The 22,374-nt window shown below is 46.2% G+C and overlaps 1 protein-coding gene across 4 annotated transcripts in view; it reads right to left on the reverse strand.

Annotated features, from left to right (window-relative positions):
- The window catches only part of sema5ba (sema domain, seven thrombospondin repeats (type 1 and type 1-like), transmembrane domain (TM) and short cytoplasmic domain, (semaphorin) 5Ba), a 151,800-nt gene that overhangs the window by 46,077 nt on the left and 83,349 nt on the right, over positions 1-22,374 (reverse strand). For all 4 annotated transcript variants that reach the window (XM_083776085.1, XM_083776083.1, XM_083776084.1 and 1 more), the window contains exons 8-10: positions 13,471-13,606; positions 9,037-9,247; positions 4,834-5,041 (exon numbers count right to left, since the gene is read on the reverse strand). In XM_083776085.1, coding sequence (XP_083632211.1) covers positions 4,834-5,041; positions 9,037-9,247; positions 13,471-13,606 — 555 coding nt within the window. The remainder of the gene's footprint in view (positions 1-4,833; positions 5,042-9,036; positions 9,248-13,470; positions 13,607-22,374) is intronic.

A 22,374-nucleotide genomic window follows, 5' to 3' on the forward strand; every position in this document is an offset into this window, starting at 1 on the left:
ATGTGTCCATGTGCGGTCCACTGTGCACTCTCTGCTGTGCGTGTGTGTGTGTGTGTGTGTGTGTGCATGAGCCTAGAGATAGAGTTGTATCACACACACACACACACACACACACACACACACACACACATGCACATGCACGCACACGCACGCTCACGTCCTACGCTATACAATTCACACATTGACACAGTCCATCCATTATTCTATGGCCAGCTGGATTTCTCTCTGAACAAAATGGATAAGTTATGACTTCTACATAAATCATGTCTCAAAAACTTCTGCCTTCACACTGTGCGAATTCAGACCACCCCTCCGCGTGAGTGAGTGCGTGTGCGTGGGTTTGCACGTGTGTGCGCGCGTGTGTTTGTGCGCGCGTGCGTGTGTTTGTGCGCGCGTGCGTGTGTTTGTGCGTGCGTCCGTGTGTTTGTGCGTGCGTGCGTGCGTATTTATGCATACTGTGCAAAGAAAGCAGTTTATGTCAGGAAGTTCGAGTTCTATAGCAAGTGTGTGTGTGTGTGTGTGTGTGTGTGTGTGTGTGGGGGGGGGGGGGATAACGATAATGACTGTATAGCTCTGTAAAAGCCGCCTTAAAAACAAAAACAAAAAGTTGGGCCCATTGTATGCTGCTGTCTGAATGAGTGTATGAGTGTGTGAATGGACGGGTGGGGGACGGGGGGGGACGGGTGGGCCACACACAGAGCAGCATGGAGAGATGGAGGGTCTTCAGAATGGGCTCAGTCAGACAACCGTCACAATGAGGAGGAGTGTATTTCAGACGGAAAAGAAGAAGCGCGCCAGGTGGTGTTTTCAGCGCCGCTAAATTACGAGCGGCCATGCAGGCCAACAACGCCCGCGTGGGGAGAGCAAGACACACGAGAGAAAAAAGTATTTAGTTTCACTTTTCTAACAGTAAAGCAATTGCAGTATTTTTTGCGACGCATGTGTATGTGTGTGTGGGTGGGTGTGTGTGTGCGCATGTGTGTGCGCGCTCATGCCAGCGCTGTTCTCCTATGGTGGGTCTGTGTGTCATGACCTGAATAAATCCCAAAAGTTAAGTGAACACTGGGAGTGTGAATGATCCCGTACAGGTCAATTTCTACACTGCATCAATTCATTAACGCGTGGATTTAACAGTGGGACTGAAGGTCTGTTCTAGAAGGGCAGTCCACACCAATTCAGTCTTTTAGCCGTGACGTGAGCGCCCCCTCCAGAGATACTTCCGGGTCCTACTTTTGTGTCGCTTTTGTGTCCCCATAGAGTTATACTGTGACGCTCCGTCGGACTAAATCCGAGACGAAAACAACCACGAAAGTCTCATTTTACCGCTTTCCAACAAAGCTGCGCTGCTCTCCCAAATCTGGCTGTGACAGGCCGTCTTGCCCCACACTGGATACTATCGCCATTTTATTTCATTGTGTCAACTAAATCCTCATTAATGCAAACTAGATTCAACATACTCAAGCCTGCACACATTCTAAATATGTTGACTGTTACCCCCTTCAATACTAATGATAATAATAGTCTTTATTGTCTCCACATCATATCTTTTTTTTTGTCATGGACACTTGTACAAAACATTAATAATTCTACTCGAGTTGGAAGCATTAAGACCCATTTTAACCCTCAATGGCTTCCTTTCTGAAAAATAACGTCATTGTAAAAAGATTCACACGTTTAGATATTCTATTTACAATGAGATGCGGACGGGAGCTGATGCCACTTGGACCCGGACGTAACGTAGCACTACAAAATGACGTCAGACTTAAATACTGAATGCAACCGCTGACTGAGCAGTTGCAGACAACATGGTGCCATTTTGGGGATAATGGTTGCAAGTATAGTTGCAAGTCGACTTCTATAATATACGGCAACCTTCCCCGTGTTTCTTCACTAGTCCGATCCAGAAGAACACAGTTTGCCGGCCACTGCTACAGAGCTGACAATGAGTTTAATATCTTCCCTTCTTCTCTGGAGTCCTGCCTCAAAGCAGACCAGACCGCGGTCGGGAAAAAATGATGATGAGATGCAAGTGGTGTGGACTGGCCTAATTTACCTATAGTCCCAAATCATCAATACTCATCGTCTATATCGGGCCCCTTCCTATAGCTACTTCTGTGTGCTGCTGTCGTGTATTTTCACACAACTTAACCAACTAAACTATAGAAGACTGGAGTTCTCTAAAACAAAGGACTTTGCCTGGGAATCACAGCTCATTTCTTGCTACATTAGGAAAATAAGGTAATAATCTACAGACCCCTGGAAGAAATGATACAACACTGCCTATATGGAGTTCATACATGCCACACTTATGATTTACAGTATGTAGTCCGTTGTGCAGTGTCAGACTAAAAACACTGTATACCGCACACAAACATGACATGTCACCGGCACACGGCAGCGGCACACGGCACCGACACGCAAAAAAAAAAGTATAAATGGGTCTTTGACTCTTTTTTGACCTGTCGTTATTTCTATATGAGCGCCTCGCTCGCTCTGTTGGGTTTTGCGGCATGAGTCAGCCCAGCGAGGTGGGCGTATGCAGTGCAGCGCATGAGCGGATTGGATTATGAGGACAGCACTTCCTCCGGCGTGCCCTTGGCAGCCCCGTTGCTCTCATTGTTCCGCCCGACTGTGTTTTTAAATAGGCCCGGGCTGTCTTCCCTCCCTCTGTCTCCCCGTGTTGCACAGGCACATCGTTGCACCCACTCCTTTTTTTTTTTGTTCGGAGCACCGTCATGTGCTCGCTTCCTTTCGTAAGAGCTCGCTATACTTACTTGCGTGTGTGCCCTCGCACAAATCGCACACACACGCACGCGCGCACACATGTTGCGCATGTACTGTATACACGTGCGTGCGGTTGAGAGAGCGGGAGCTATATAGGGGTAACTTGGGTAAGAGCTGGTACTGTGTAGCTGACTCATCATGCAGTGTGAATATAGAGAACTCTCTACCCACGCACACGCACACACACACACGCGCGCACACATACACACACACGCACACACACACACACACACACACCCACAAACACACAAACAAGCGCGCATGCACACACACACACACACACACACTTATGCACAGCAGCTCACATAGCTGACAGCGCACCGAGCCATTTGTATGCTAAAATGAGGTTGAGGACTTTGAAGCCTGTATATGGTGCCGGGGCAGAGGCAAGTTGATTGAAAGCATTGATGAGATGCAGGGCGGCGGAGGTTGGACAAACAGCCGGAGAGAGAGAGAGAGAGAGGGAGAGAGAGAGAGAGAGAGAGAGCTATTCTATCCTCCCTCACCCCAGAGACACAGAGAGACTTTCACATGAATAACACTAGTAGTCAGAAAAGGCTCAGCAAAAGCAATCCCTCTCTCTCTCTGTATAGACTCTCTCTCTCTTCAAACATTCACTCTCTCTTTCTGCCTTCATTTTCTCTCTCAACTATCTCTCTCTCCCTCCTCTATTTATCTCTCTCTCTCTCTGTATAGACTTTCTCTCTCTCAAGCATTCACTCTCTCTTTCTGCCATCTGCCTTCATTTTCTGCGCCTTTCTCTCTCTCTCTCTTTATCTCTCTCTTTATCTCTCCCTCCTGTCTCTAAAAACCTCTCTAAAAACACATTTCCTCGTTATGTTCTGTCTGGTATGGACACAGAACAGCAGCAGGGGAGCCGTGCATTTTTTTCTTTTTGTATTATGGAAAATGTTCATTTACAGAAAACAGCATTGGCTTTGCAGATTATATATACACAGACGTGCTTTTGCTTGTCTGGCTCCATCAAGACTTTAACCATTACATAGGCAAGGCCTTCCAGACCTATTCATCACGGTCGGTGTCGACAGTAAATTACTTTAAATGGTAGACCAGCCAGGTTCAGAAAATATATATGATATACTCTATACAGGTATATATACAGTTAGTATACTGCCAAAAGCCATAAAAAGAACAATAACACATAAATACCACAGTATACAGTATACTGCATGGCCGTCACATTATTTTCCAAACACAGTGGCAGCTAGCTGTCCCCATACAAGATATTCCTCACTTTTCTTAGTTGGAGGACTTTGTGAAACTTTGAGACAGTTTGCCCGGCCGAGGCAGTCGGCTGCTTCAAATCAGCAATGATTGAGTGGGGTCTTGACAGACAGACAGTGCAGCATGCGAGTGTGACATAATGAACACCTGCCCCCCTGTGTACAGACCTCCTGTATACAGACCTCCTTCGGAGGCCGGACTCTTCCACATGGGACCAGAGAGACAAGGTCGTGTGGCTACTCGATGCCAGTGGTGCAAAAAGTACTCAATTGTTTTACTTAAGTAAAAGTACCAATACTGCAATTTTTTGAAAATTGTACGGAATTGAAAATATACTTGAGTAAAAGTGCAAAAGTATCGGCATCAAAATGTACTTAAAGTACTACAAGTAAAAGTACAAGTTCAAAATGTGTACTAAATCTAACGCGACGCATTGTGAAACGGCCGAAATGTAAGTTTTCTAAGCAAAATTCAAATCACCAAAGTAACTCAAGTTTTCAAATAATTGTAGTGAAGTGGAAGTACTGGAAATTGGAAATATATACTCAAGTAAAGTACAAATACCTCAAAATTGTACTTAAATACAGTACAGTACTCCAGGGTTAGGGTTAGGGTTAAGTAACTCACAGCTCCGTCCTGTAGTTGGAGCAGCGCTCCAGGGTTAGGGTTAGGGTTAAGTAACTCACAGCTCCGTCCTGTAGTTGGAGCAGAGCTCCAGGGTTAGGGTTAGGGTTAAGTAACTCACAGCTCCGTCCTGTAGTTGGAGCAGTGCTCCAGGGTTAGGGTTAGGGTTAAGTAACTCACAGCTCCGTCCTGTAGTTGGAGCAGCGCTCCAGGGGGATCTTCAGCACGCGGCCGTTGAGGCCTACGAACAGCGAGCGGTCACTATGGAGGATCTGCAGGCTGAGGATGGGCTCTCGCACGCCCGACGGGAGCAGCTCCATCTCCTCCAGGTAGCAGCCCTGGAGGCTCTTGTTGGTCGTGGCCAGCGCCTTCAGGATGCTGCCGTACTCTACAGGAGAACATAATCATAAAGTATTAAAAGGATAGAGACTGAACTGGTGCGAAGCTCCGCCCCCTCCGCTATTCATGTCAGTGGAAGTTGCTCAGTGGCGTTTTGAAGCACCCGGAGTGCAAACGAGCACTCAATGTTAAAGCCCAGCTGCACTGGTTTCCTCGTCATGAATCCACGGGTCCGCCTGCAGTCCTTCCTCTTACCACTAGGGCCCAGCGCTTCAACATTGGAGTGCCTAGCTGGCCCCTTGGACATAATGGGGAAATGAGCGGTGGCAAACGCCTAACCCCATACTCTGAAACACCGCCAGCCAATCGCGTAGTAGCGACCTTGTCATGATTGGCTGGGGAAGTCTGCAGCCACGCGGCGACGCCGCGGCGAAGAGGCCACTGACTACAGCGGCTAATGTTATGAGCTAACTGTCTGGAGCTACAGCAAAGCCATTAAAACACAGTGATTGAACCAACAAAAGAACGTCGGAAACTAACGCAGACAACGGCCGTGAGGTTCTGACACAGAAACAAAACAAAAAAAAAGAAAAAGAAAGGGAGACAGATGCACAATGGAGAGCGCTTGTTTCACCTGGCAGTTTATCAGTTTATCAGGCGTCAGTGGCGTGCACAGACATTTAGAGGGGCAGGTGCTCAAGTGAAAAAAGGCACCTTGTGCAACGCATGGAACCGGGCCGGTTGCCTTAATAGTGTGACATTTATATGGATTTTGGGGCAGAACATTATATTTTAGAAGCTTTTTGTAATGAATGGACCTATAGCTAAGCCCTTCCCCAAACTGCTATGGTCCAATCACAGCTAAGCATAACATGCGTTAGACCAGCGGTTCCCAAACTTTTTTGGCCATGCACCCCCTGTTACCCCCTGACCTAGCTGACGACACCCCCCCCCCACATGGAAAATTGGAAATATAAATTGCATAAGCTATATAGAGACATATATTTCCTATTTATCCATATATATGCATATTGCATATAATATATGCAATATATATTATATGAACCTGAAAATGGCATATATATGCAGGATAGGCTATATTCTGCATATACTTGCCATATATTAACATATAATATATTTATAATACATGTTAATATATTTAAAATAAAACCATAGCACCACCATTAGCCTTTTCATGTCGCGCACCCCCTAGAAGGCCCTCTGGCACCACAAGGGGTGCACGCACCACAGTTTGGGAACCACTGCGTTAGACAAACCTCTCCACCAAAAGTGTTCCTATATATGTTTTTTAAAAGAAATGTCACGCACATATTTTTCCAGTGCATATATGGCAGGCCTTGTTGACGGATTTGGAAGACATTTTGAAGGTCTGGTTCCAAAAATGTCCACATACTGTACACTGTACAAAACGTGTTAGAGCGTGTGTTTCAACGTAGCGGTGCCGATGTACATGACGTGGTAGAGAGTGTGTTTCAACGTAGCGGTGCCAATGTACATGACGTGGTAGAGCGTGTGTTTCAACGTAGCGGTGCCGATGTACATGACGTGGTAGAGAGTGTGTTTCAACGTAGCGGTGCCAATGTACATGACGTGGTAGAGAGTGTGTTTCAACGTAGCGGTGCCAATGTACATGACGTGGTAGAGCGTGTGTTTCTACGTAGCGGTGCCGATGTACATGACGTGGTAGAGCGTGTGTTTCTACGTAGCGGTGCCGATGTACATGACGTGGTAGAGCGTGTGTTTCAACGTAGCGGTGCCGATGTACATGACGTGGTAGAGCGTGTGTTTCTACGTAGCGGTGCCGATGTACATGACGTGGTAGAGCGTGTGTTTCTACGTACCGGTACCGATGTACATGACGAGGTAGAGCGTGTGTTTCTACCATAGACTGTAAAAAATATGGACAAAGCGTTCGCCGGGTCTAACATGGACGTAAAATGAAGCCTGTTATTCCTGCACTGTAAATCGCCATCTTTCTAGATCCGTTTGGTACCAGCTGGCCATTGGCTGGCTCCGTTTTGGACCAGCTGGCCATTGGCTGCCCAGACAACGAGGCGGGACTTCCCCCCCTTCTTCTCCGTTGGTTTTTATTTTGACTCGAGTGGGAGGGGAATCCCGATCATAGACTGTAACGGTAGCCACGCCCCTCAGAACATACGCGATGTTTTTTTTTCTTTATGGTCATTTTTTTAATTAATGGGACCATAATTTTCCAAAAAGAATATTATGACATTAGAAATGAGACTTTAAACTAGTGACTGGAAGAAGAAAGTATTCATGACCATGTTTATTAAGGTAATACAGTCTAGGTGAAGTTGGGCCAAAATACATGGGCCTCTATGGAGCTATGGGGCTTTTTGGGTCCAGTCCAGCGCCACAACAGGCCATTATATGAACTACCGATTTCAAATGAGGCTTCACGAAATATCTGGCTGACTGCCCCCCTGGTTTCTACGTAGCGGTGCCGATGTACATGACGTGGTAGTGCGTGTGTTTCAACGTAGCGGTGCCGATGTACATGACGTGGTAGAGCGTGTGTTTCAACGTAGCGGTGCCGATGTACATGCCGTGGTAGAGAGTGTGTTTCAACGTAGCGGTGCCGATGTACATGACGTGGTAGAGCGTGTGTTTCAACGTAGCGGTGCTGATGTACAAAACGTGGTAGAGCGTGTGTTTCAACGTAGCGGTGCCGATGTACATGATGTGGTAGAGCGTGTGTTTCTACGTAGCGGTGCCGATGTACATGACGTGGTAGAGCGTGTGTTTCAACGCACCGGTGCCGATGTACATGACGTGGTAGAGCGTGTGTTTCTACGTAGCGGTGCCGATGTACATGACGTGGTAGAGCGTGTGTTTCTACGTAGCGGTGCCGATGTACATGACGTGGTAGAGCGTGTGTTTCAACGTAGCGGTGCCGATGTACATGATGTGGTAGAGCGTGTGTTTCTACGTAGCGGTGCCGATGTACATGACGTGGTAGAGCGTGTGTTTCAACGCACCGGTGCCGATGTACATGACGTGGTAGAGCGTGTGTTTCTACGTACCGGTGCCGATGTACATGACGTGGTAGAGCGTGTGTTTCTACGTACCGGTGCCGATGTACATGACGTGGTAGAGCGTGTCTTACCGGTGCCGATGTACATGACGTGGTAGAGCGTGTGTTTCTACGTAGCGGTGCCGATGTACATGACGTGGTAGAGCGTGTGTTTCTACGTAGCGGTGCCGATGTACATGACGTGGTAGGGCGTGTGTTTCAACCAGGGGGGCAGTCAGACAGATATTCTGTGAAGCCACTAAGAAAATCGGGACTTCCTGAAAGTTCATATAATGGCCTGTTGTGGCGCTGTCATTGGGCCCAAAAAACCCATAGCTCCATAGAGGCCCATGTATTTGGGCCCAACTTCACCTAGACTGTATTACCTTAATAAACATGGTCATGAATACTTTCTGCTTCCAGTCACTAGTTTAAAGTCTCATTTCTCATGTCATAATATTCTTTTTGGAAAATTATGGTCCCATTTATTAAAAAAATTACCCTAAAGTCGCGTATGTTCTGAGGGGCGTGGCTACCGTTACAGTCTATGAACGGGAGCCACCCCCCGTTCAGTCAAAATACAAACCAACGAAGAGTAAGGGGGGAAGTCCCACCTCGTTGTCTGGGCCAGCCAATGGCCAGCTGGGCCCAAACGGATCTAGGAATATGGCGACTTACAGTGCAAGGAATTACAGGCTTCATTTTACGTCCATGTTAGACCCGGGGAACGCTTTGTCCATATTTTTTACAGTCTATGGTTTCAACGTAGCGGTGCCGATGTACATGACGTGGTAGAGCGTGTGTTTAACGTACCGGTGCCGATGTACATGACGTGGTAGAGCGTGTGTTTAACGTACCAGTACCGATGTACATGACGTGGTAGAGCATGTGTTTAACGTACCGGTACCGATGTACATGACGTGGTAGAGCGTGTGTTTAACGTACCGGTACCGATGTACATGACGTGGTAGAGCGTGTGTTTAACGTACCGGTACCGATGTACATGACGTGGTAGAGCGTGTCCATGCCCTGGACGATGTCCACCACCAGGTTGGAGAAGCGCACGTCGTCCTGCATCACCAGGGGGTCCACGGACACCGGCTGCACCACGTCGTTCATCAGGTAGAGGCGCTGCGCGTCCTGGAGGCTGCGCTCCGTCAGCCCATCGTTGGGGCCCCCCTCGTCCTCTATGGTACCACACTGTGGGAGAGAGAGACAGAGAGAGAGAGACAGAGAGAGAGGTTCAAGGTTGTCTTTAATTGTCTCCCTAAGGAGAAATTTGTCTTGGAGACGGAGTCACAGCTGCATACAAAAAACATATACACATTCACAGGAAAAGCACCATGAAACACTGCAATATTGCACACATTCCCCAACTTTATCAAGGGATGTGCATTGTTACAAACTACACAACCACTGTGTGTGTGCATTGTTACAAACTACACAACCATTGTGTGTGTGCATGCTACAAACTACACAACCACTGTGTGTGCATGCTACAAACTACACAACCACTGTGTGCTACAAACTACACAACCACTGTGTGTGCATGCTACAAACTACACAACCACTGTGTGTGTGCTACAAACTACACAACCACTGTGTGTGTGCTACAAACTACACAACCACTGTGTGTGCATGCTACAAACTACACAACCACTGTGTGTGTGCTACAAACTACACAACCACTGTGTGTGTGCTACAAACTACACAACCACTGTGTGTGTGTGCTACAAACTACACAACCACTGTGTGTGTGCTACAAACTACACAACCACTGTGTGTGCTACAAACTACACAACCACTGTGTGTGTGCTACAAACTACACAACCACTGTGTGTGTGCTACAAACTACACAACTACTGTGTGTGTGCTACAAACTACACAACCACTGTGTGTGTGTGCTACAAACTACACAACCACTGTGTGTGTGTGCTACAAACTACACAACCACTGTTTGTGTGCTACAAACTACACAACCACTGTGTGTGTGTGCTACAAACTTCACAACCACTGTGTGTGTGCTACAAACTACACAACCACTGTGTGTGTGTGCTACAAACTACACAACCACTGTGTGTGTGTGTTTCAATCTACACAACCACTGTCTGTGTGCATACTACAAACTGCACAACCGCTGTGTCTGTGCATTGTTACAAACTACACAACCACTGTCTGTGTGCATACTACAAACTGCACAACCGCTGTGTCTGTGCATTGTTACAAACTACACAACCACTGTGTGTGTGCTACAAACTACACAACCGCTGTGTCTGTCTGCGTGCTACAAACTACACAACCGCAAAAAAGTGACTGCTCAGTGCTCACTTTCCCCAGTCATCGCCGCATGGATTAAATCTAATAAAGCATTTCTGGTGAGGTCGTTCCTTTTTTCATTATATCGCATATCAAGTAATAGCGGGTCTCTAGCCCATTTAGACCTGAGGACGATTCTACAAATGTCTTCTAAATCATGACAGTTTTCTGAGAAACCTCATGTTTCTATCTCAGTGGTGCTCAAACATTTTCATGTCAAGGACCCCCAAATATTATACAGAATGTAATTGGCCGCCGACCCCCATCTGAAAATATGTTGTTCCAGGGACTCCCCCCCCCCCCCCCCCATCAAAGATTTGAGTTAAAAACATCCGCTCTGAAATAATATACATTCAAAGATTTGCGCCACATTTTCGCGATAGTGTATATAACATAATGCTTTAAAACACCAAAAAGGGGTTCCCGTTCAGAATGGGCTAGTGCCAACCAACAATTTCTTTCCGATGTAACGTCAACATCTGTCAAGCCTCAACGATGCCCCGGCATGACATGGAATGACGCAGCGTGTACTCGTGGAGCTGTGATTTGCAGCCTTGTCACTTTATTCAGCAGAAATAAGAGCCAAGGCTGCAGAGAGAGGGAAGGAAATTACCTTTTTTATGATACTTTTCTTTTGGCAGTTTTTTTGCTTCATTAGATCTATAGTAAGAGAGACTGAGGTCACAGAGAGGAGAAAGGAGTTTTGTGCAAAGTTCACATTTTACAATTTAAGTTCACAGTCCCAGAAAATTAACTAGTTAATGTTTCATTTCTTCAATTTTTTTATTTTTTATAAGCTCCTCTGATCTTAATATATACCCATCTATCCCCAGCCCCCAATCATCCACTACATTAAGTATACAGTATAGTCGTATATATAGACTATACACTTTTTTTATTGTATTTTTTATCATCATTTTATCATCATGAATTTCATCATAAGTACATTTGGTCCATTAACTTTAACCCATTCTGGACGGGAAGCCGTTTTGGTGTTTTAAGCATTATGTTATACTTTAGCTATTGAAAAATAGCAGACCTACAAGCTCATAGCGCGGCACCAAGTGCCATGCTACGAGCTTGTAGGTCTGCTATTTTTCAATAAATATATATTCTTTCAGAATATATATTCTGTGAGAAACTCTCACAGTATCTCTTACTTGCGGTTCAACAACCGGTTGAACAACCAGTCATTGCTGAAGCTCCTCTGAATAGAGGTATATGTTAACCGGCTGGAAGCTATAGTTGGTCAACTAATATCAATAGTCATCATCACTAGGTGACCTTTGCTGTGTTTCACCCGTTTCAGCTTTTTTCTCTCCCTCCAACTCTGACCTCCTTCGCTGTCCATGGTGCTGAAGCATAGACCAGAGGGAAGCTGCCATCCACAGTAACTTCAAACATTTAGACATCAATAAGGGCCTTTCTCGGCCCCACCCCTCTCCAATTGTTTATATTGTGTTTAGGTTCCAAGATGGCCGCAGCACCAGGAGGGGGTGGGGTGGAGGTGAGCGGGTGAGGGTCGACATATGCCCTTACTGGGCTGCGTTCACACATTCAAGACACCTGTCTTGTGTATGTGTTTAATGGCCGCTCCAATGCATTTCCAATGGAAGCCCATATAGTTTGACCAAACATTTTGTTTGATGGGGGGAGGGGGGCAGAACACATCCATCAAAGCTGTGTTCAGACACAAGTCAGGTGTCAGACACAAGGCAAGTGTCTTGAATGCAGCTCAGTAAGGGCATATGTCCACCCCGCCCGCTCACCTCCGCCCCACCCCCTCCTGGTGCTGCGGCCATCTTGGAAACTAAACACAATATAAACAGTGGGAGAGGGGAAGGCCCTTATTGTGGGTGTTTTTCTTTCTCTGCAATCTGCATTCACAAAGTCAATTATTTTGAGAGTAAAAATAACTGGATTAAAGTTTGGGATTGTGTGATGTTACTTTAGCCGTGATGGGTTTATTTGCGGTTATAGGCCTACATGGTTTGGGTTGGTTTTAATTACATTAGCCTCACTTAATTGCATCGTGTGGGTGGGGTTAATTAGCTTGATTGGTTTAGGCTGTAGATAATCTGGTTTGGGGTGGTTATGGTTGTGGTTCTATTTTAGTTTAGTCATAGTCTTTGGAATGAAACTTCATTTGGTTTTAGTACAATTTTAGTCACCTGGATTGTTAGTCTAGTTTTAGTCGACTAAATGATTTTAGTTGACTAAATCTACAGTAATTTTTTGTCGACAAAAATGCATTTTTGCTGGCCTTAATGCAGCCGAAATAGCATATTTTACACTTGCTGAAAATAGCCGATCTACAAGCTCACAATGCGTTGCAGGGCGATGCGTTGTGAGTGTTGTGAGAGAAAGTGAAAAAAGGTAGTCGATGAACATATTTCGCCATAGCTTTAGTCGAGGAAATCAACACTGGTTAACTTATATTAGCCTCATTGGGTTCGATTGTGGTTATTCTGAGTTGGTTCTTGCTTACATTAGCCTGGTTTGGTAAATGGTAAAATGGACTGGTGCATTTACAGCCTATAGCGCCATTATCCAAGGCGCTTTACATAGATTGTGCATTACATTCACCCATTCACACGCACAGTCATATACCGATGGCGGCGGAAACCATGCAAGGCACCAACCAGCACATCAGGGTTCGAACTGGCAACCTTGCGGTTACCATCGAGGCCACTCTACCCCTGAGCCACCGCCGCCCGCTCATCCAACCAACCCGGTTTGGGTTGTTTGTATTGGCGGAGGTTAAGCAGCACCAGCAAGGAGTTTTGTTTTGTGAAACTCACTCTGGGGTTGGACGTGGGGAGCCAGGTGGTGTAAAACTCACCTGGAAGTTGTGTATGGAGTTGGACGTGGGGAGCCAGCTGGTGTAAAACTCACCTGGAAGTTGTGTATGGGGTTGGGCGTGGGGAGCCAGCTGGTGTAAAACTCACCTGGAAGTTGTGTATGGGGTTGGACGTGGGGAGGCAGCTGGTGTAAAACTCACCTGGAAGTTGTGTATGGGGTTGGGCGTGGGGAGCCAGCTGGTGTAAAACTCACCTGGAAGTTGTGTATGGGGTTGGACGTGGGGAGCCAGCTGGTGTAAAACTCACCTGGAAGTTGTGTATGGGGTTGGGCGTGGGGAGCCAGGTGGAGCGAGGGTTCTCCTGGGAGCGGAAGGGCCCGTTGAAGGCCTGAGCGATGGCGCTGAGGTTGAACGCACACACGGCGGACGCCGCTATGCTGTTCCTTTACGGACAGAGACAAACGTACAGGGAAGGAGGGATAGGTCAAGGGAGGGGAGGAAGAGAGAGAGGGGAGGAAAGTATATGGAGAGAAGTGACAGAAAGCGAGAGAGAGAGAGGGTAGAGAAAGATTGTGTTATTTATTTTAGTTGCAGTGCTACAATTTACAATTTAGGCATTTAGCGGACGCTCTTAATCCAGAGTGATTTACATTAAGCAAGAACAAAAAGCATGGCAATACATCACATACATACAAAGTAGTGAGCGAGCGAGAGTGAGGTCTAGCCAACACCAACTCGGGATTCCTGGATCGCTGCCCTCCACAATTTCCTATCCAACATCAGGTTCTTGAGCTCTGCAGTGTTGTCAGCCAAGCTGTCGCGTTGCAGCACGTCTACATAGGGTGGTACGCTTCTTTCCCCTCCTGGCTTTGCCCCGGGTTGGCTCCCATAGGGTCAATTTACTTGCCTCAAGTTTTGGGTGCCTGACTGACGCAGTGCCCTGCCAGCCTCATCCTTCTCTCTCTGACTTTGTCCGTGACCCGTGGTAGGTCCCTATATAGAGGTCCACTGCCAGTCTACATGGAATGCTATCTAAGACTAAGTTACTTAAGTTGGGCCTTTCTTTGCATACGCCTGTAGGAGGTCGAGGCTATAGGGCAAGTACTACGGAATTTGCTATAGTAAAAATATATCGATTCGTCGCCATGCAGTCAACCGTGCAGCCATATCAGGAATCTGCAAATATCTGGACGACGGTGCTATAAAAACTAATCCATGCGCTTCATGGAAATCCTGTCTTTTATTCATGGGCCGTGAACGCTCTACTTCAGCGTGGCTTTGGCTGGCGGCTATATAGGCTATGATATCAGCAGCGCACAGAAAAATGTACAGCATTAAACTGTGGGGATATACCAGGTAGATTACCATAGATTACGTTGGGTGTTCCAGTGCACACACACACACACACACACACACACACACACACACACACACACACACGCGCGTACGTACGTGCAGGTCACACAGGTCCCCCATGTATAAAAAAATATATACACATTAGAGAGTAAAAGCGGGCAGTGTGGTATAACAGTATTATCTTATTGGTGCTGCTCGCTGTCCCCCGGCGGCTACAAGGTAATGAGTTTCCAAGCAACCTGCTGCCTGCCTGCCTCCGTTCGTTCTGTGCACACATAGTAGTCACTTTAACTGCATGTCTGCTAAAGCCTCTCTTGCACCGACCGCCTCCAGGACGCTGCCAGAGCACGGGCTCCTCCTGTGGGGTCCCCTGCTACATTATTGATCGTTAAGGAGCCAACCCTTATTGGTCCGGTGGTATAGAACTCCCATTGGTCCCGTGGCCTAAATGCATATCAAGATGGGTTGGTGGGGCTTACTGTGTTGGAGGAGGAGGAGACTGACTGACTGGGGATGTGGGGGAGGAAGACAGGGGGGCTGAGGTAGAGAGAGTATAAGATAGTGAGGATAGACAGAGAGAGGTAGAGAGAGAGAGAGAGAGAGAGAGAGAGAGAGAGAGAGAGAGAGAGAGAGAGAGAGAGAGAGAGAGAGAGAGAGAGAGATGGGTTGAGTGAGACGCAGAGGCTGAGAGGGCTTAAAGGGAATCTTTGCCTTCTTCAGACTCGAGCAAAAGGTACAGTATTACACTATTGGAAGAGTTAGAAGTTATATAATATGTGAGGGTAGTTTTTGTCATATTTTAGTCACTTAATGTTTTAGTGTATAGTTTTAGTCGGCTAAATGTCACACGATTTTAGTTGACTAAATCCACAGTTGTTTTTTGTCGACAAAAATGCATTTTTGCTGGCATTTGTGCCGTCGTAATGGCTGATTTTACACTTCAAAATGTAAATTAATGCTGGAAGTATTGAGTTTGATTAAACTCTAAAACAAGTTTGCACTTGGGGAAATTATCCCTAGAAGACTATGACAAAAACATTTCGTCGACTACCTTTTTTCACTGACGAAAACTAAATGAAAACTAAGCTATGACGACTAAAACTAAGACTAAATATATTGACAATTTCGTCAACAAATAAAAACTACACTAAAATGTTAGGAAGGGACTAGTGGACAAGAGATCCAGTATAAGTAATTTTACACTTGTTCACAAGTTGTGAGCTTGTAGATTGGCTATTTTCAGCAAGTGTAAAATCAGTCATTACGCCGGCATCAAGGCACCGCCAAAACACAATTCAGTCGACTACATCAACCGTATAGATTTAGTCGACTAAAATCGTATGATATTTTAGTCGACCAAAACTAGACTAAAACACACAAAATTTCCAGGTCACTAAAATGTGACCAAAACTATGATATGAAAACTATTCAAGAGACTACGAAAGAAACTAAAATCTAAATTTGCTGCCAAAAACAACACTGGTGAGATGGAGACGGAGGGGGTCAGTATTGCGGGTACAGTGGTAAGCCACACAGAAACCATAGCCTAACTGGAGAGGGGAGGGAGGACAACCCACAGGCAAACGAGCTGCCAAAACCAAGCATCACCCGCCTGCCGCAACCAATATAATGTATTTCTCTCTCTGCGTCTTCCTCTCTTTCGCTGCATGCATGCACACACACACACACACACACACACACACACACACACACACACTCTAACTACACCCAACAACCACTCTGTGGGTTGTGGTCGTGTATAGAGACCGGCTGCCTGCTATATACCTCAAATACAGAAGGGGAAAACTTATGCTGCTACTGTTCCCATTAGATTTAGGATGAACTACAGTAGCCTGGCTAATAAACCAGACCGAATCAGCCGCTGGCAAAAAAAAAAAGCCTGCCGGCGGAACGGATACGACAGTGTGATTTGAGTCTGGCTTATTAGCCAGGCTAGAACTACAGTACACATGGAGAGGTTATTATAACATAACGAGCAGCAGGAGGAGGAGGAGGAGAGAGAGACTCCATGGGATCATCTCTTTGGCGCTAATGGATGATGAAGCTATATTTTTTAACCACTTTAAAACAGTCTGTCGAACGGTAAGAAAGCTGCAAGTCTGACATGCTCTCTTCTACAGCTATAGCTCAACCACCTCTCTCTCTCTCTCTCTCTCTCATGCACGCACGCACGCACGCACGCACACACATGCCATCTCTCTCTCTCTTTCTCTCTGCGAGGTGCCGCGGTGATCACTTTCATTACGAGCGAAAAGGTTAGCCAGCTACTTAAAGTGATTCATCTGGTCGTCACAACAGCTCATTCCCATCCTCGTCCTCTCGACACATAGTGCACCTCTCTCTCTCTCTCTCTCTATCTCTCCTTTCTCTCGTTCTGTCTGGCTCTCTCCGTCTCCAGTAAGTGTGTCTCTCTCTATTGCTTTTGTGCCATTTTCACGTTTTTTCAATAGCTATAAAGTGTAACATAATGCTTAAAAGACCAAGAGGGGTTCCCTGACAAAAATGGGTTAATTTATTTAGTTTTTATTTTATTCTATCAAGCCTTCGTATATCCCATAAGGCTTTTGGGTTTCTAAAGTGAGGCATTAATTGTTTTTCGATCTAGTGAGTCACTTCGTTTTATGCTGGAAATGAACAAGCAAGATAAAATTTATCTTGCTTGTTCATTTCCAGCATAATGAACAAGCAAGATGAAGGAAGGCAACGAGCGCAGGGTGAGACGGAGGGAAAAAAGGAATCATCTTGTTCGTCCTTGCCGGTGGTTTTTCACTGTCCAAATCTCTCTTCTTTTGCCTTTTCAATATCTCTGTGTGTCTCTCTCTCTAGGCATGCAAACAGGCCCAGGGCCCATAGGCCTCTCTCTCCCCAGGGGTCTGTCTGGAGCGCAGGGAGCACAGAGTTGGTTCCCCCTAATCCTTAGTCACACTTTCTTGTATATGTCCAGCCGGTCAGACGGCCACCCAGCATTATCATTATACTGTAATGGGGTTGGCTGCTGTTATGTGCAGCTCATCGCAGCCAAGGGGCTGTTATTATAGGGAATGATTTGAGACGCTCCGCATGCACACACATTCAATATACCACACAGATGCGTGCGTGCGTGCGTGTGTGCTCTTGAATGGACACCAAATTCAATGCATAAACACAATCATGAATGTATTTAACAAACACATACATTTTGAAGTTGCAATAATTATCTTTCATGTCCTCCACAGCATGTCTCCCACACGAATGCCAATAATAAGGTCCTAAGCGATAACAACCACCGCAAATGTCTTAATTAGATTGTATTGAATTATACAACAGCTCGTTTCGAGGAAGCAATCTGATTGGTTGAAACAGCCTTCGAGCCGTGGTTCAAACGAGCACCACTCCAAACCTAATCAAAACAAAGAATTCAGCTGCTCTGTTCTCCAGGAGCGCAGTTTCAAGGGTAACTGACTGTTGTATTAAACCTCCCCCTCTCGTGTAATATTGCTCAATTAACATACAGAGCAGATATTTAAAATGTTTAATTCATTCAGTAAATTCCGGATCGCAGCATGTACACAGTCATATATTCTCGCGCACACACACACACACACACACACACACACACACACACACACACACACACACACACACACACACCTCACCTCTATTTACGAGAGCAGAGCTAAAACTGCATTAAGGCCAATGTTTCAACTTCAGTGAATTCCTGCACCGCGGTGGGAGGGAAAAAAACAAGGAAAAAGGTGCACTCAGCAGAGCTGCATGCGCAGCACGCAGGCAGGAGGGCCACAAATTACGCCCGGCAGGATTAACTGTACATATTCTTTACAAGCACGCAATGACAAACGGCACCTGTATAACAACTTTGGCCTGAAAGCGTCACAGAATTCGTAGGCAGACGGTTTGTTGTCGGGAGTCAGCAACAACAAACGTTGTTTTTTTAATGTTTTTGCTACACAAAGAGCCAGGTGCTGCCTGGCTGTATACTGTACGGTACTGTACCTTCCAGCTATTGTGAGTCATTTGCTAAAAGGTTGTGGCAATTTGCATCGTGTGCGAATGTATATACTCAAAGATTCAAACGCTCGACGGCTGTTGTCCGTTTCTAGCATGCTATGTGGTTCTCAAGGCAGAGGTAACTATGAGAAAGCGCTGACACAGTGAACTGCACACACTCAAGAGTGTGGTCACCGTGTTTGAAATGAATTGTTCCAAATTAAATTCACGATACAGAAGCACAGTGGATCGAGGTGGATATACGGTGTACTGTATATAGTGAGGAGCTTCCACGGGAGGAACATGTTGAGAGCTTGTAGATCAGCTATTTTCGGGGCGCAACCCCAGCACTCTATAGCTAATGGAGATGCGGTGTCACAAGATTAGATTTCTAATTCAGAAGACTTGGCTCAGCGGTCCAGGCACCTTGGCTGGTAATCCAGTCTGGCAGTGTGCCGCGGGTTCGACTCCCGAGCCTGACGGCCTTTACTGCATGTCTTACCCCCCCATCTCTCTCCCCATTTCCTGTCAGCCTACTGTCTGTCTGTGAAAAAAGACGGGCATGCCATGGAAAGGAGTGGCATATGGCACCATAGTAAATACTGCATTGGTGGTCTGGAGAGGGCAGTTGTTTTACAGACGGGTAAAAGGGACAGGGGCTCATGAGGCCTCCTTTGACGTCTATATGTGTGCACGTCCCTGCCTGTGTAAACCTGTGTGTGACGCTGGTTCAGATTGTGAACCTCCGAGTGGTGGTGAAGAAGAGGACGAAGGCCGCTTCATTGTCTCGTCCGGGCATGTAATGGACGAGGCAGGCTAATCATTACCTCTAGAGCACAGCGGGGGCTCGTCACTTGAACTTCAATAGAAGAGGGATCTTTCACACCGCTGAGTTTCCAGTTGCTCTCAGCGTGCGTGCGTGCGTGCGTGCGTGTGTGTGTGTGTGTGTGTGAGACCCTGAAAACCCTGCCAGTAACAGACCTGGAGTTAATTAAAGGGCCCCACGGCCGAGCTCTGAGGTCTGAAGTCTCTCCCTCCCACTCCTCTGCCTGAATGCTAAAGTCCTCTGTTTTAGTAGCCAGACGTGTCGTCCACTCTTTAATAAAGAAAAGGGGAACACATCTCCTCCATACAGTAGTTCCACATAACACCTCTCTTCCCTCCTCATGGAGACGACATAAGCGTTTGATCTACAGGCCCGTGACTCCAGGAGGCCCGGTGCTGTCAGATGATCGATCCACACAGCGTTACACAGTGTCACTCATGACAGATACCCATTCAAAGCATTATCTCTCAGGGCACTACAAATAATCTACAGTACGCATCCTGTAAGTTCACTTAGGAAGGGGGGAGGGGCTTTGGGAGTCAGGTTCGGCGGGGTCCGATCGTGCGGTCACCAACCCCGGCCCGGTACCAAGTTGTTCCACCAGTGTTGCTCTCGATGCTAATACAGTATTATCGCTTGGCTGCGTCTCCTACAAAAAGTCCCTCTCTCTCTCTCTCTCTCCTCCTCCTCACAAAGACGACACAGGCGTTTTGCTCTCGGCGCTAACGCGCTATTATCGCTTGGCTGCGTCTGCTCAGAAAAAGTTGTGACTTTAAATGCAAGGGTTACAACAGGCGGCGGTATATAATGGGGACGCAGCGAGGCAGTGTACACTGAAGAGTCGACCCCCAGATGTCGAGACAGACAGAGAGAGAGGATAAGTGCTCTGTTCCAACTTTCCTCTCACCCCTTTTTATAACAGCTCCCCCGAAACTCCTGGGAGCAGCTGTGAGCCAGTGCAATTTAGGCCCAGACAGATGGAGACGGTGTTTGTGGTGATTGCATTACCATATCGCACCCCGACGGGGGAGGCGTTTTGGTGGTGGTGCGCTGGGTTGGTAGAGAGAGAGAGAAGGCATCGGAGGCCAGATGGGGTTGAGAGAGAGAGAGAGAGAGAGAGAGAGAGAGAGAGAGAGAGAGAGAGAGAGAGAGAGAGAGATAGAGAGAGAGAGAGAGAGAGAGAGAGGGACACAGCAGGCCAGATTGGGTTGAGAGAGAGAGAGAGAGAGATAGAGAGAGAGAGAGGGACACAGCAGGCCAAGGTTAGGGGAGGGGACGGTTGGAGAGGGACACACACAGCAACAAGGTTGAAGAACGTAGACACTTTTCTCTTTGGCTTTTGCCGCTTGCTGGTCTCCTCTCTCTCTCTCTCTCTCTCTCAGAGGGAAAACTAAGACTAAATATATTGACAATTTCGTCAACAAATAAAAACTAGACTGAAGTCATTTTACACTTGGTTGCATGCTGAAAATAGCAGATCTACAAGCTCACATAACGAGTCGCGCTGTGAGACGTATTTTCAGCCATTAAATGTAAATCAGCCATTACGACGGCATCAAGGCATTTTAGTCGACTAAATCAACTGTAGATTCAGTCGACTAAACTCTTATGATATTTAGTCGACTAAAACTATAGACTAACACATTCCAGGTGACTAAAATTTAAACTAAAATATTCAAGAGACTATGACTAAAACTAAAATCATTTTGTTTTTTTCGAAATCAACACTGCTCTTCTCGCCTGATTTGCCTTTCGCACGCACACACACGCCACGCACACACACACGCCACGCACGCACGCACGCACGCATTCCAGTGGATGTAAAGTTGCCATGTGGAGGTATAACTGCCAGCAGCGTAACAAGTAGAAGAGAGCAGAAGGTGAGATGCAGCAGGATTCAACTTCTGCCTCTGACAGAATACATCCGAATACCATGCACGCACGCACGCACACACACACGTACGCACGTACACACGTACGCACGTACACACACGCAAGCACGCACGCACGCACGGTCGCACGCACGTACACACACACACAAGCACTATAGGCATGTGCCCCAGGCACAACAGGAACACATGAGTGTGAACATTTCTTCAAGTTCACCCCAGCTATTTCTCTGCATGCCTATACACAGTCAAATCAAGGTTTATAATAATCTAACTCTGTGTGAACACTCTCCAAAATACTCTGCTCTGTAGAAGTTCATGTAGATTCTATAACATCAGGTTTGAATCAATCTGAGAATCGTCAAATATTCGGGAAAACAGCATTTGTTGACAATTTCGTCAACAAATAAAAACTAGACTAAAATGTTAGGAAGGAACTAGTGGACAAGAGATCCAGTATAAGTCATTTTACAATTAGTTGCATGCTAAAAAAGAACAGTCATCCGGCATTCAAAATACATTTTAGTCGACTAAATCAAAATCTTATGATATTTAGTCGACTAAAACTAGACTAACACTAAAACATTCCAGGTGACTAAAACTAAATGAAAACTATTCAAGAGACTACTGTACGACTAAAACTAAAATCAAAATTTGCTGCCAAAAACACTGTTGCGTATACACAAACATTGAAGACAAAAGTGAGGTAGCAAATTGTGATTGGCTGGAATGAGACTATGAATGTATGACGATGTACACGATGATAAGAGCTTCACTCACGGGTGTGATTTTATTAATGTTAATTACATGTAATTATCTCATTACAACATTACCACAGTGTGCTTTGGTAATGCTATAATTGGGCAATTACAAGCGCAGAAATAAATAGCGACAGCTTTTTGCCTCTTGGCGGGACATCAAAGGCTTCTCAGGTGTGTCTGACATCACAGGAACAGATGCATCCGGAGGATTCATTCTTCTCTAAAGAGGCTCACGGGCCCATAATGTAACAGCAAGATGTAAATATGCACAGTTATCTATACATTAAGCCATTCAGGAGGAAATATATATATATATGAATAGTCTTCTCTCTCTCGCTCTCTGTTTATCTGTCCACACTATCTCTTCTCTC

The sequence above is a fragment of the Protomyctophum parallelum genome (genome assembly GCF_964188405.1).
Source record: "Protomyctophum parallelum genome assembly, chromosome: 11".
Lineage (NCBI taxonomy): Eukaryota > Metazoa > Chordata > Actinopteri > Myctophiformes > Myctophidae > Protomyctophum > Protomyctophum parallelum.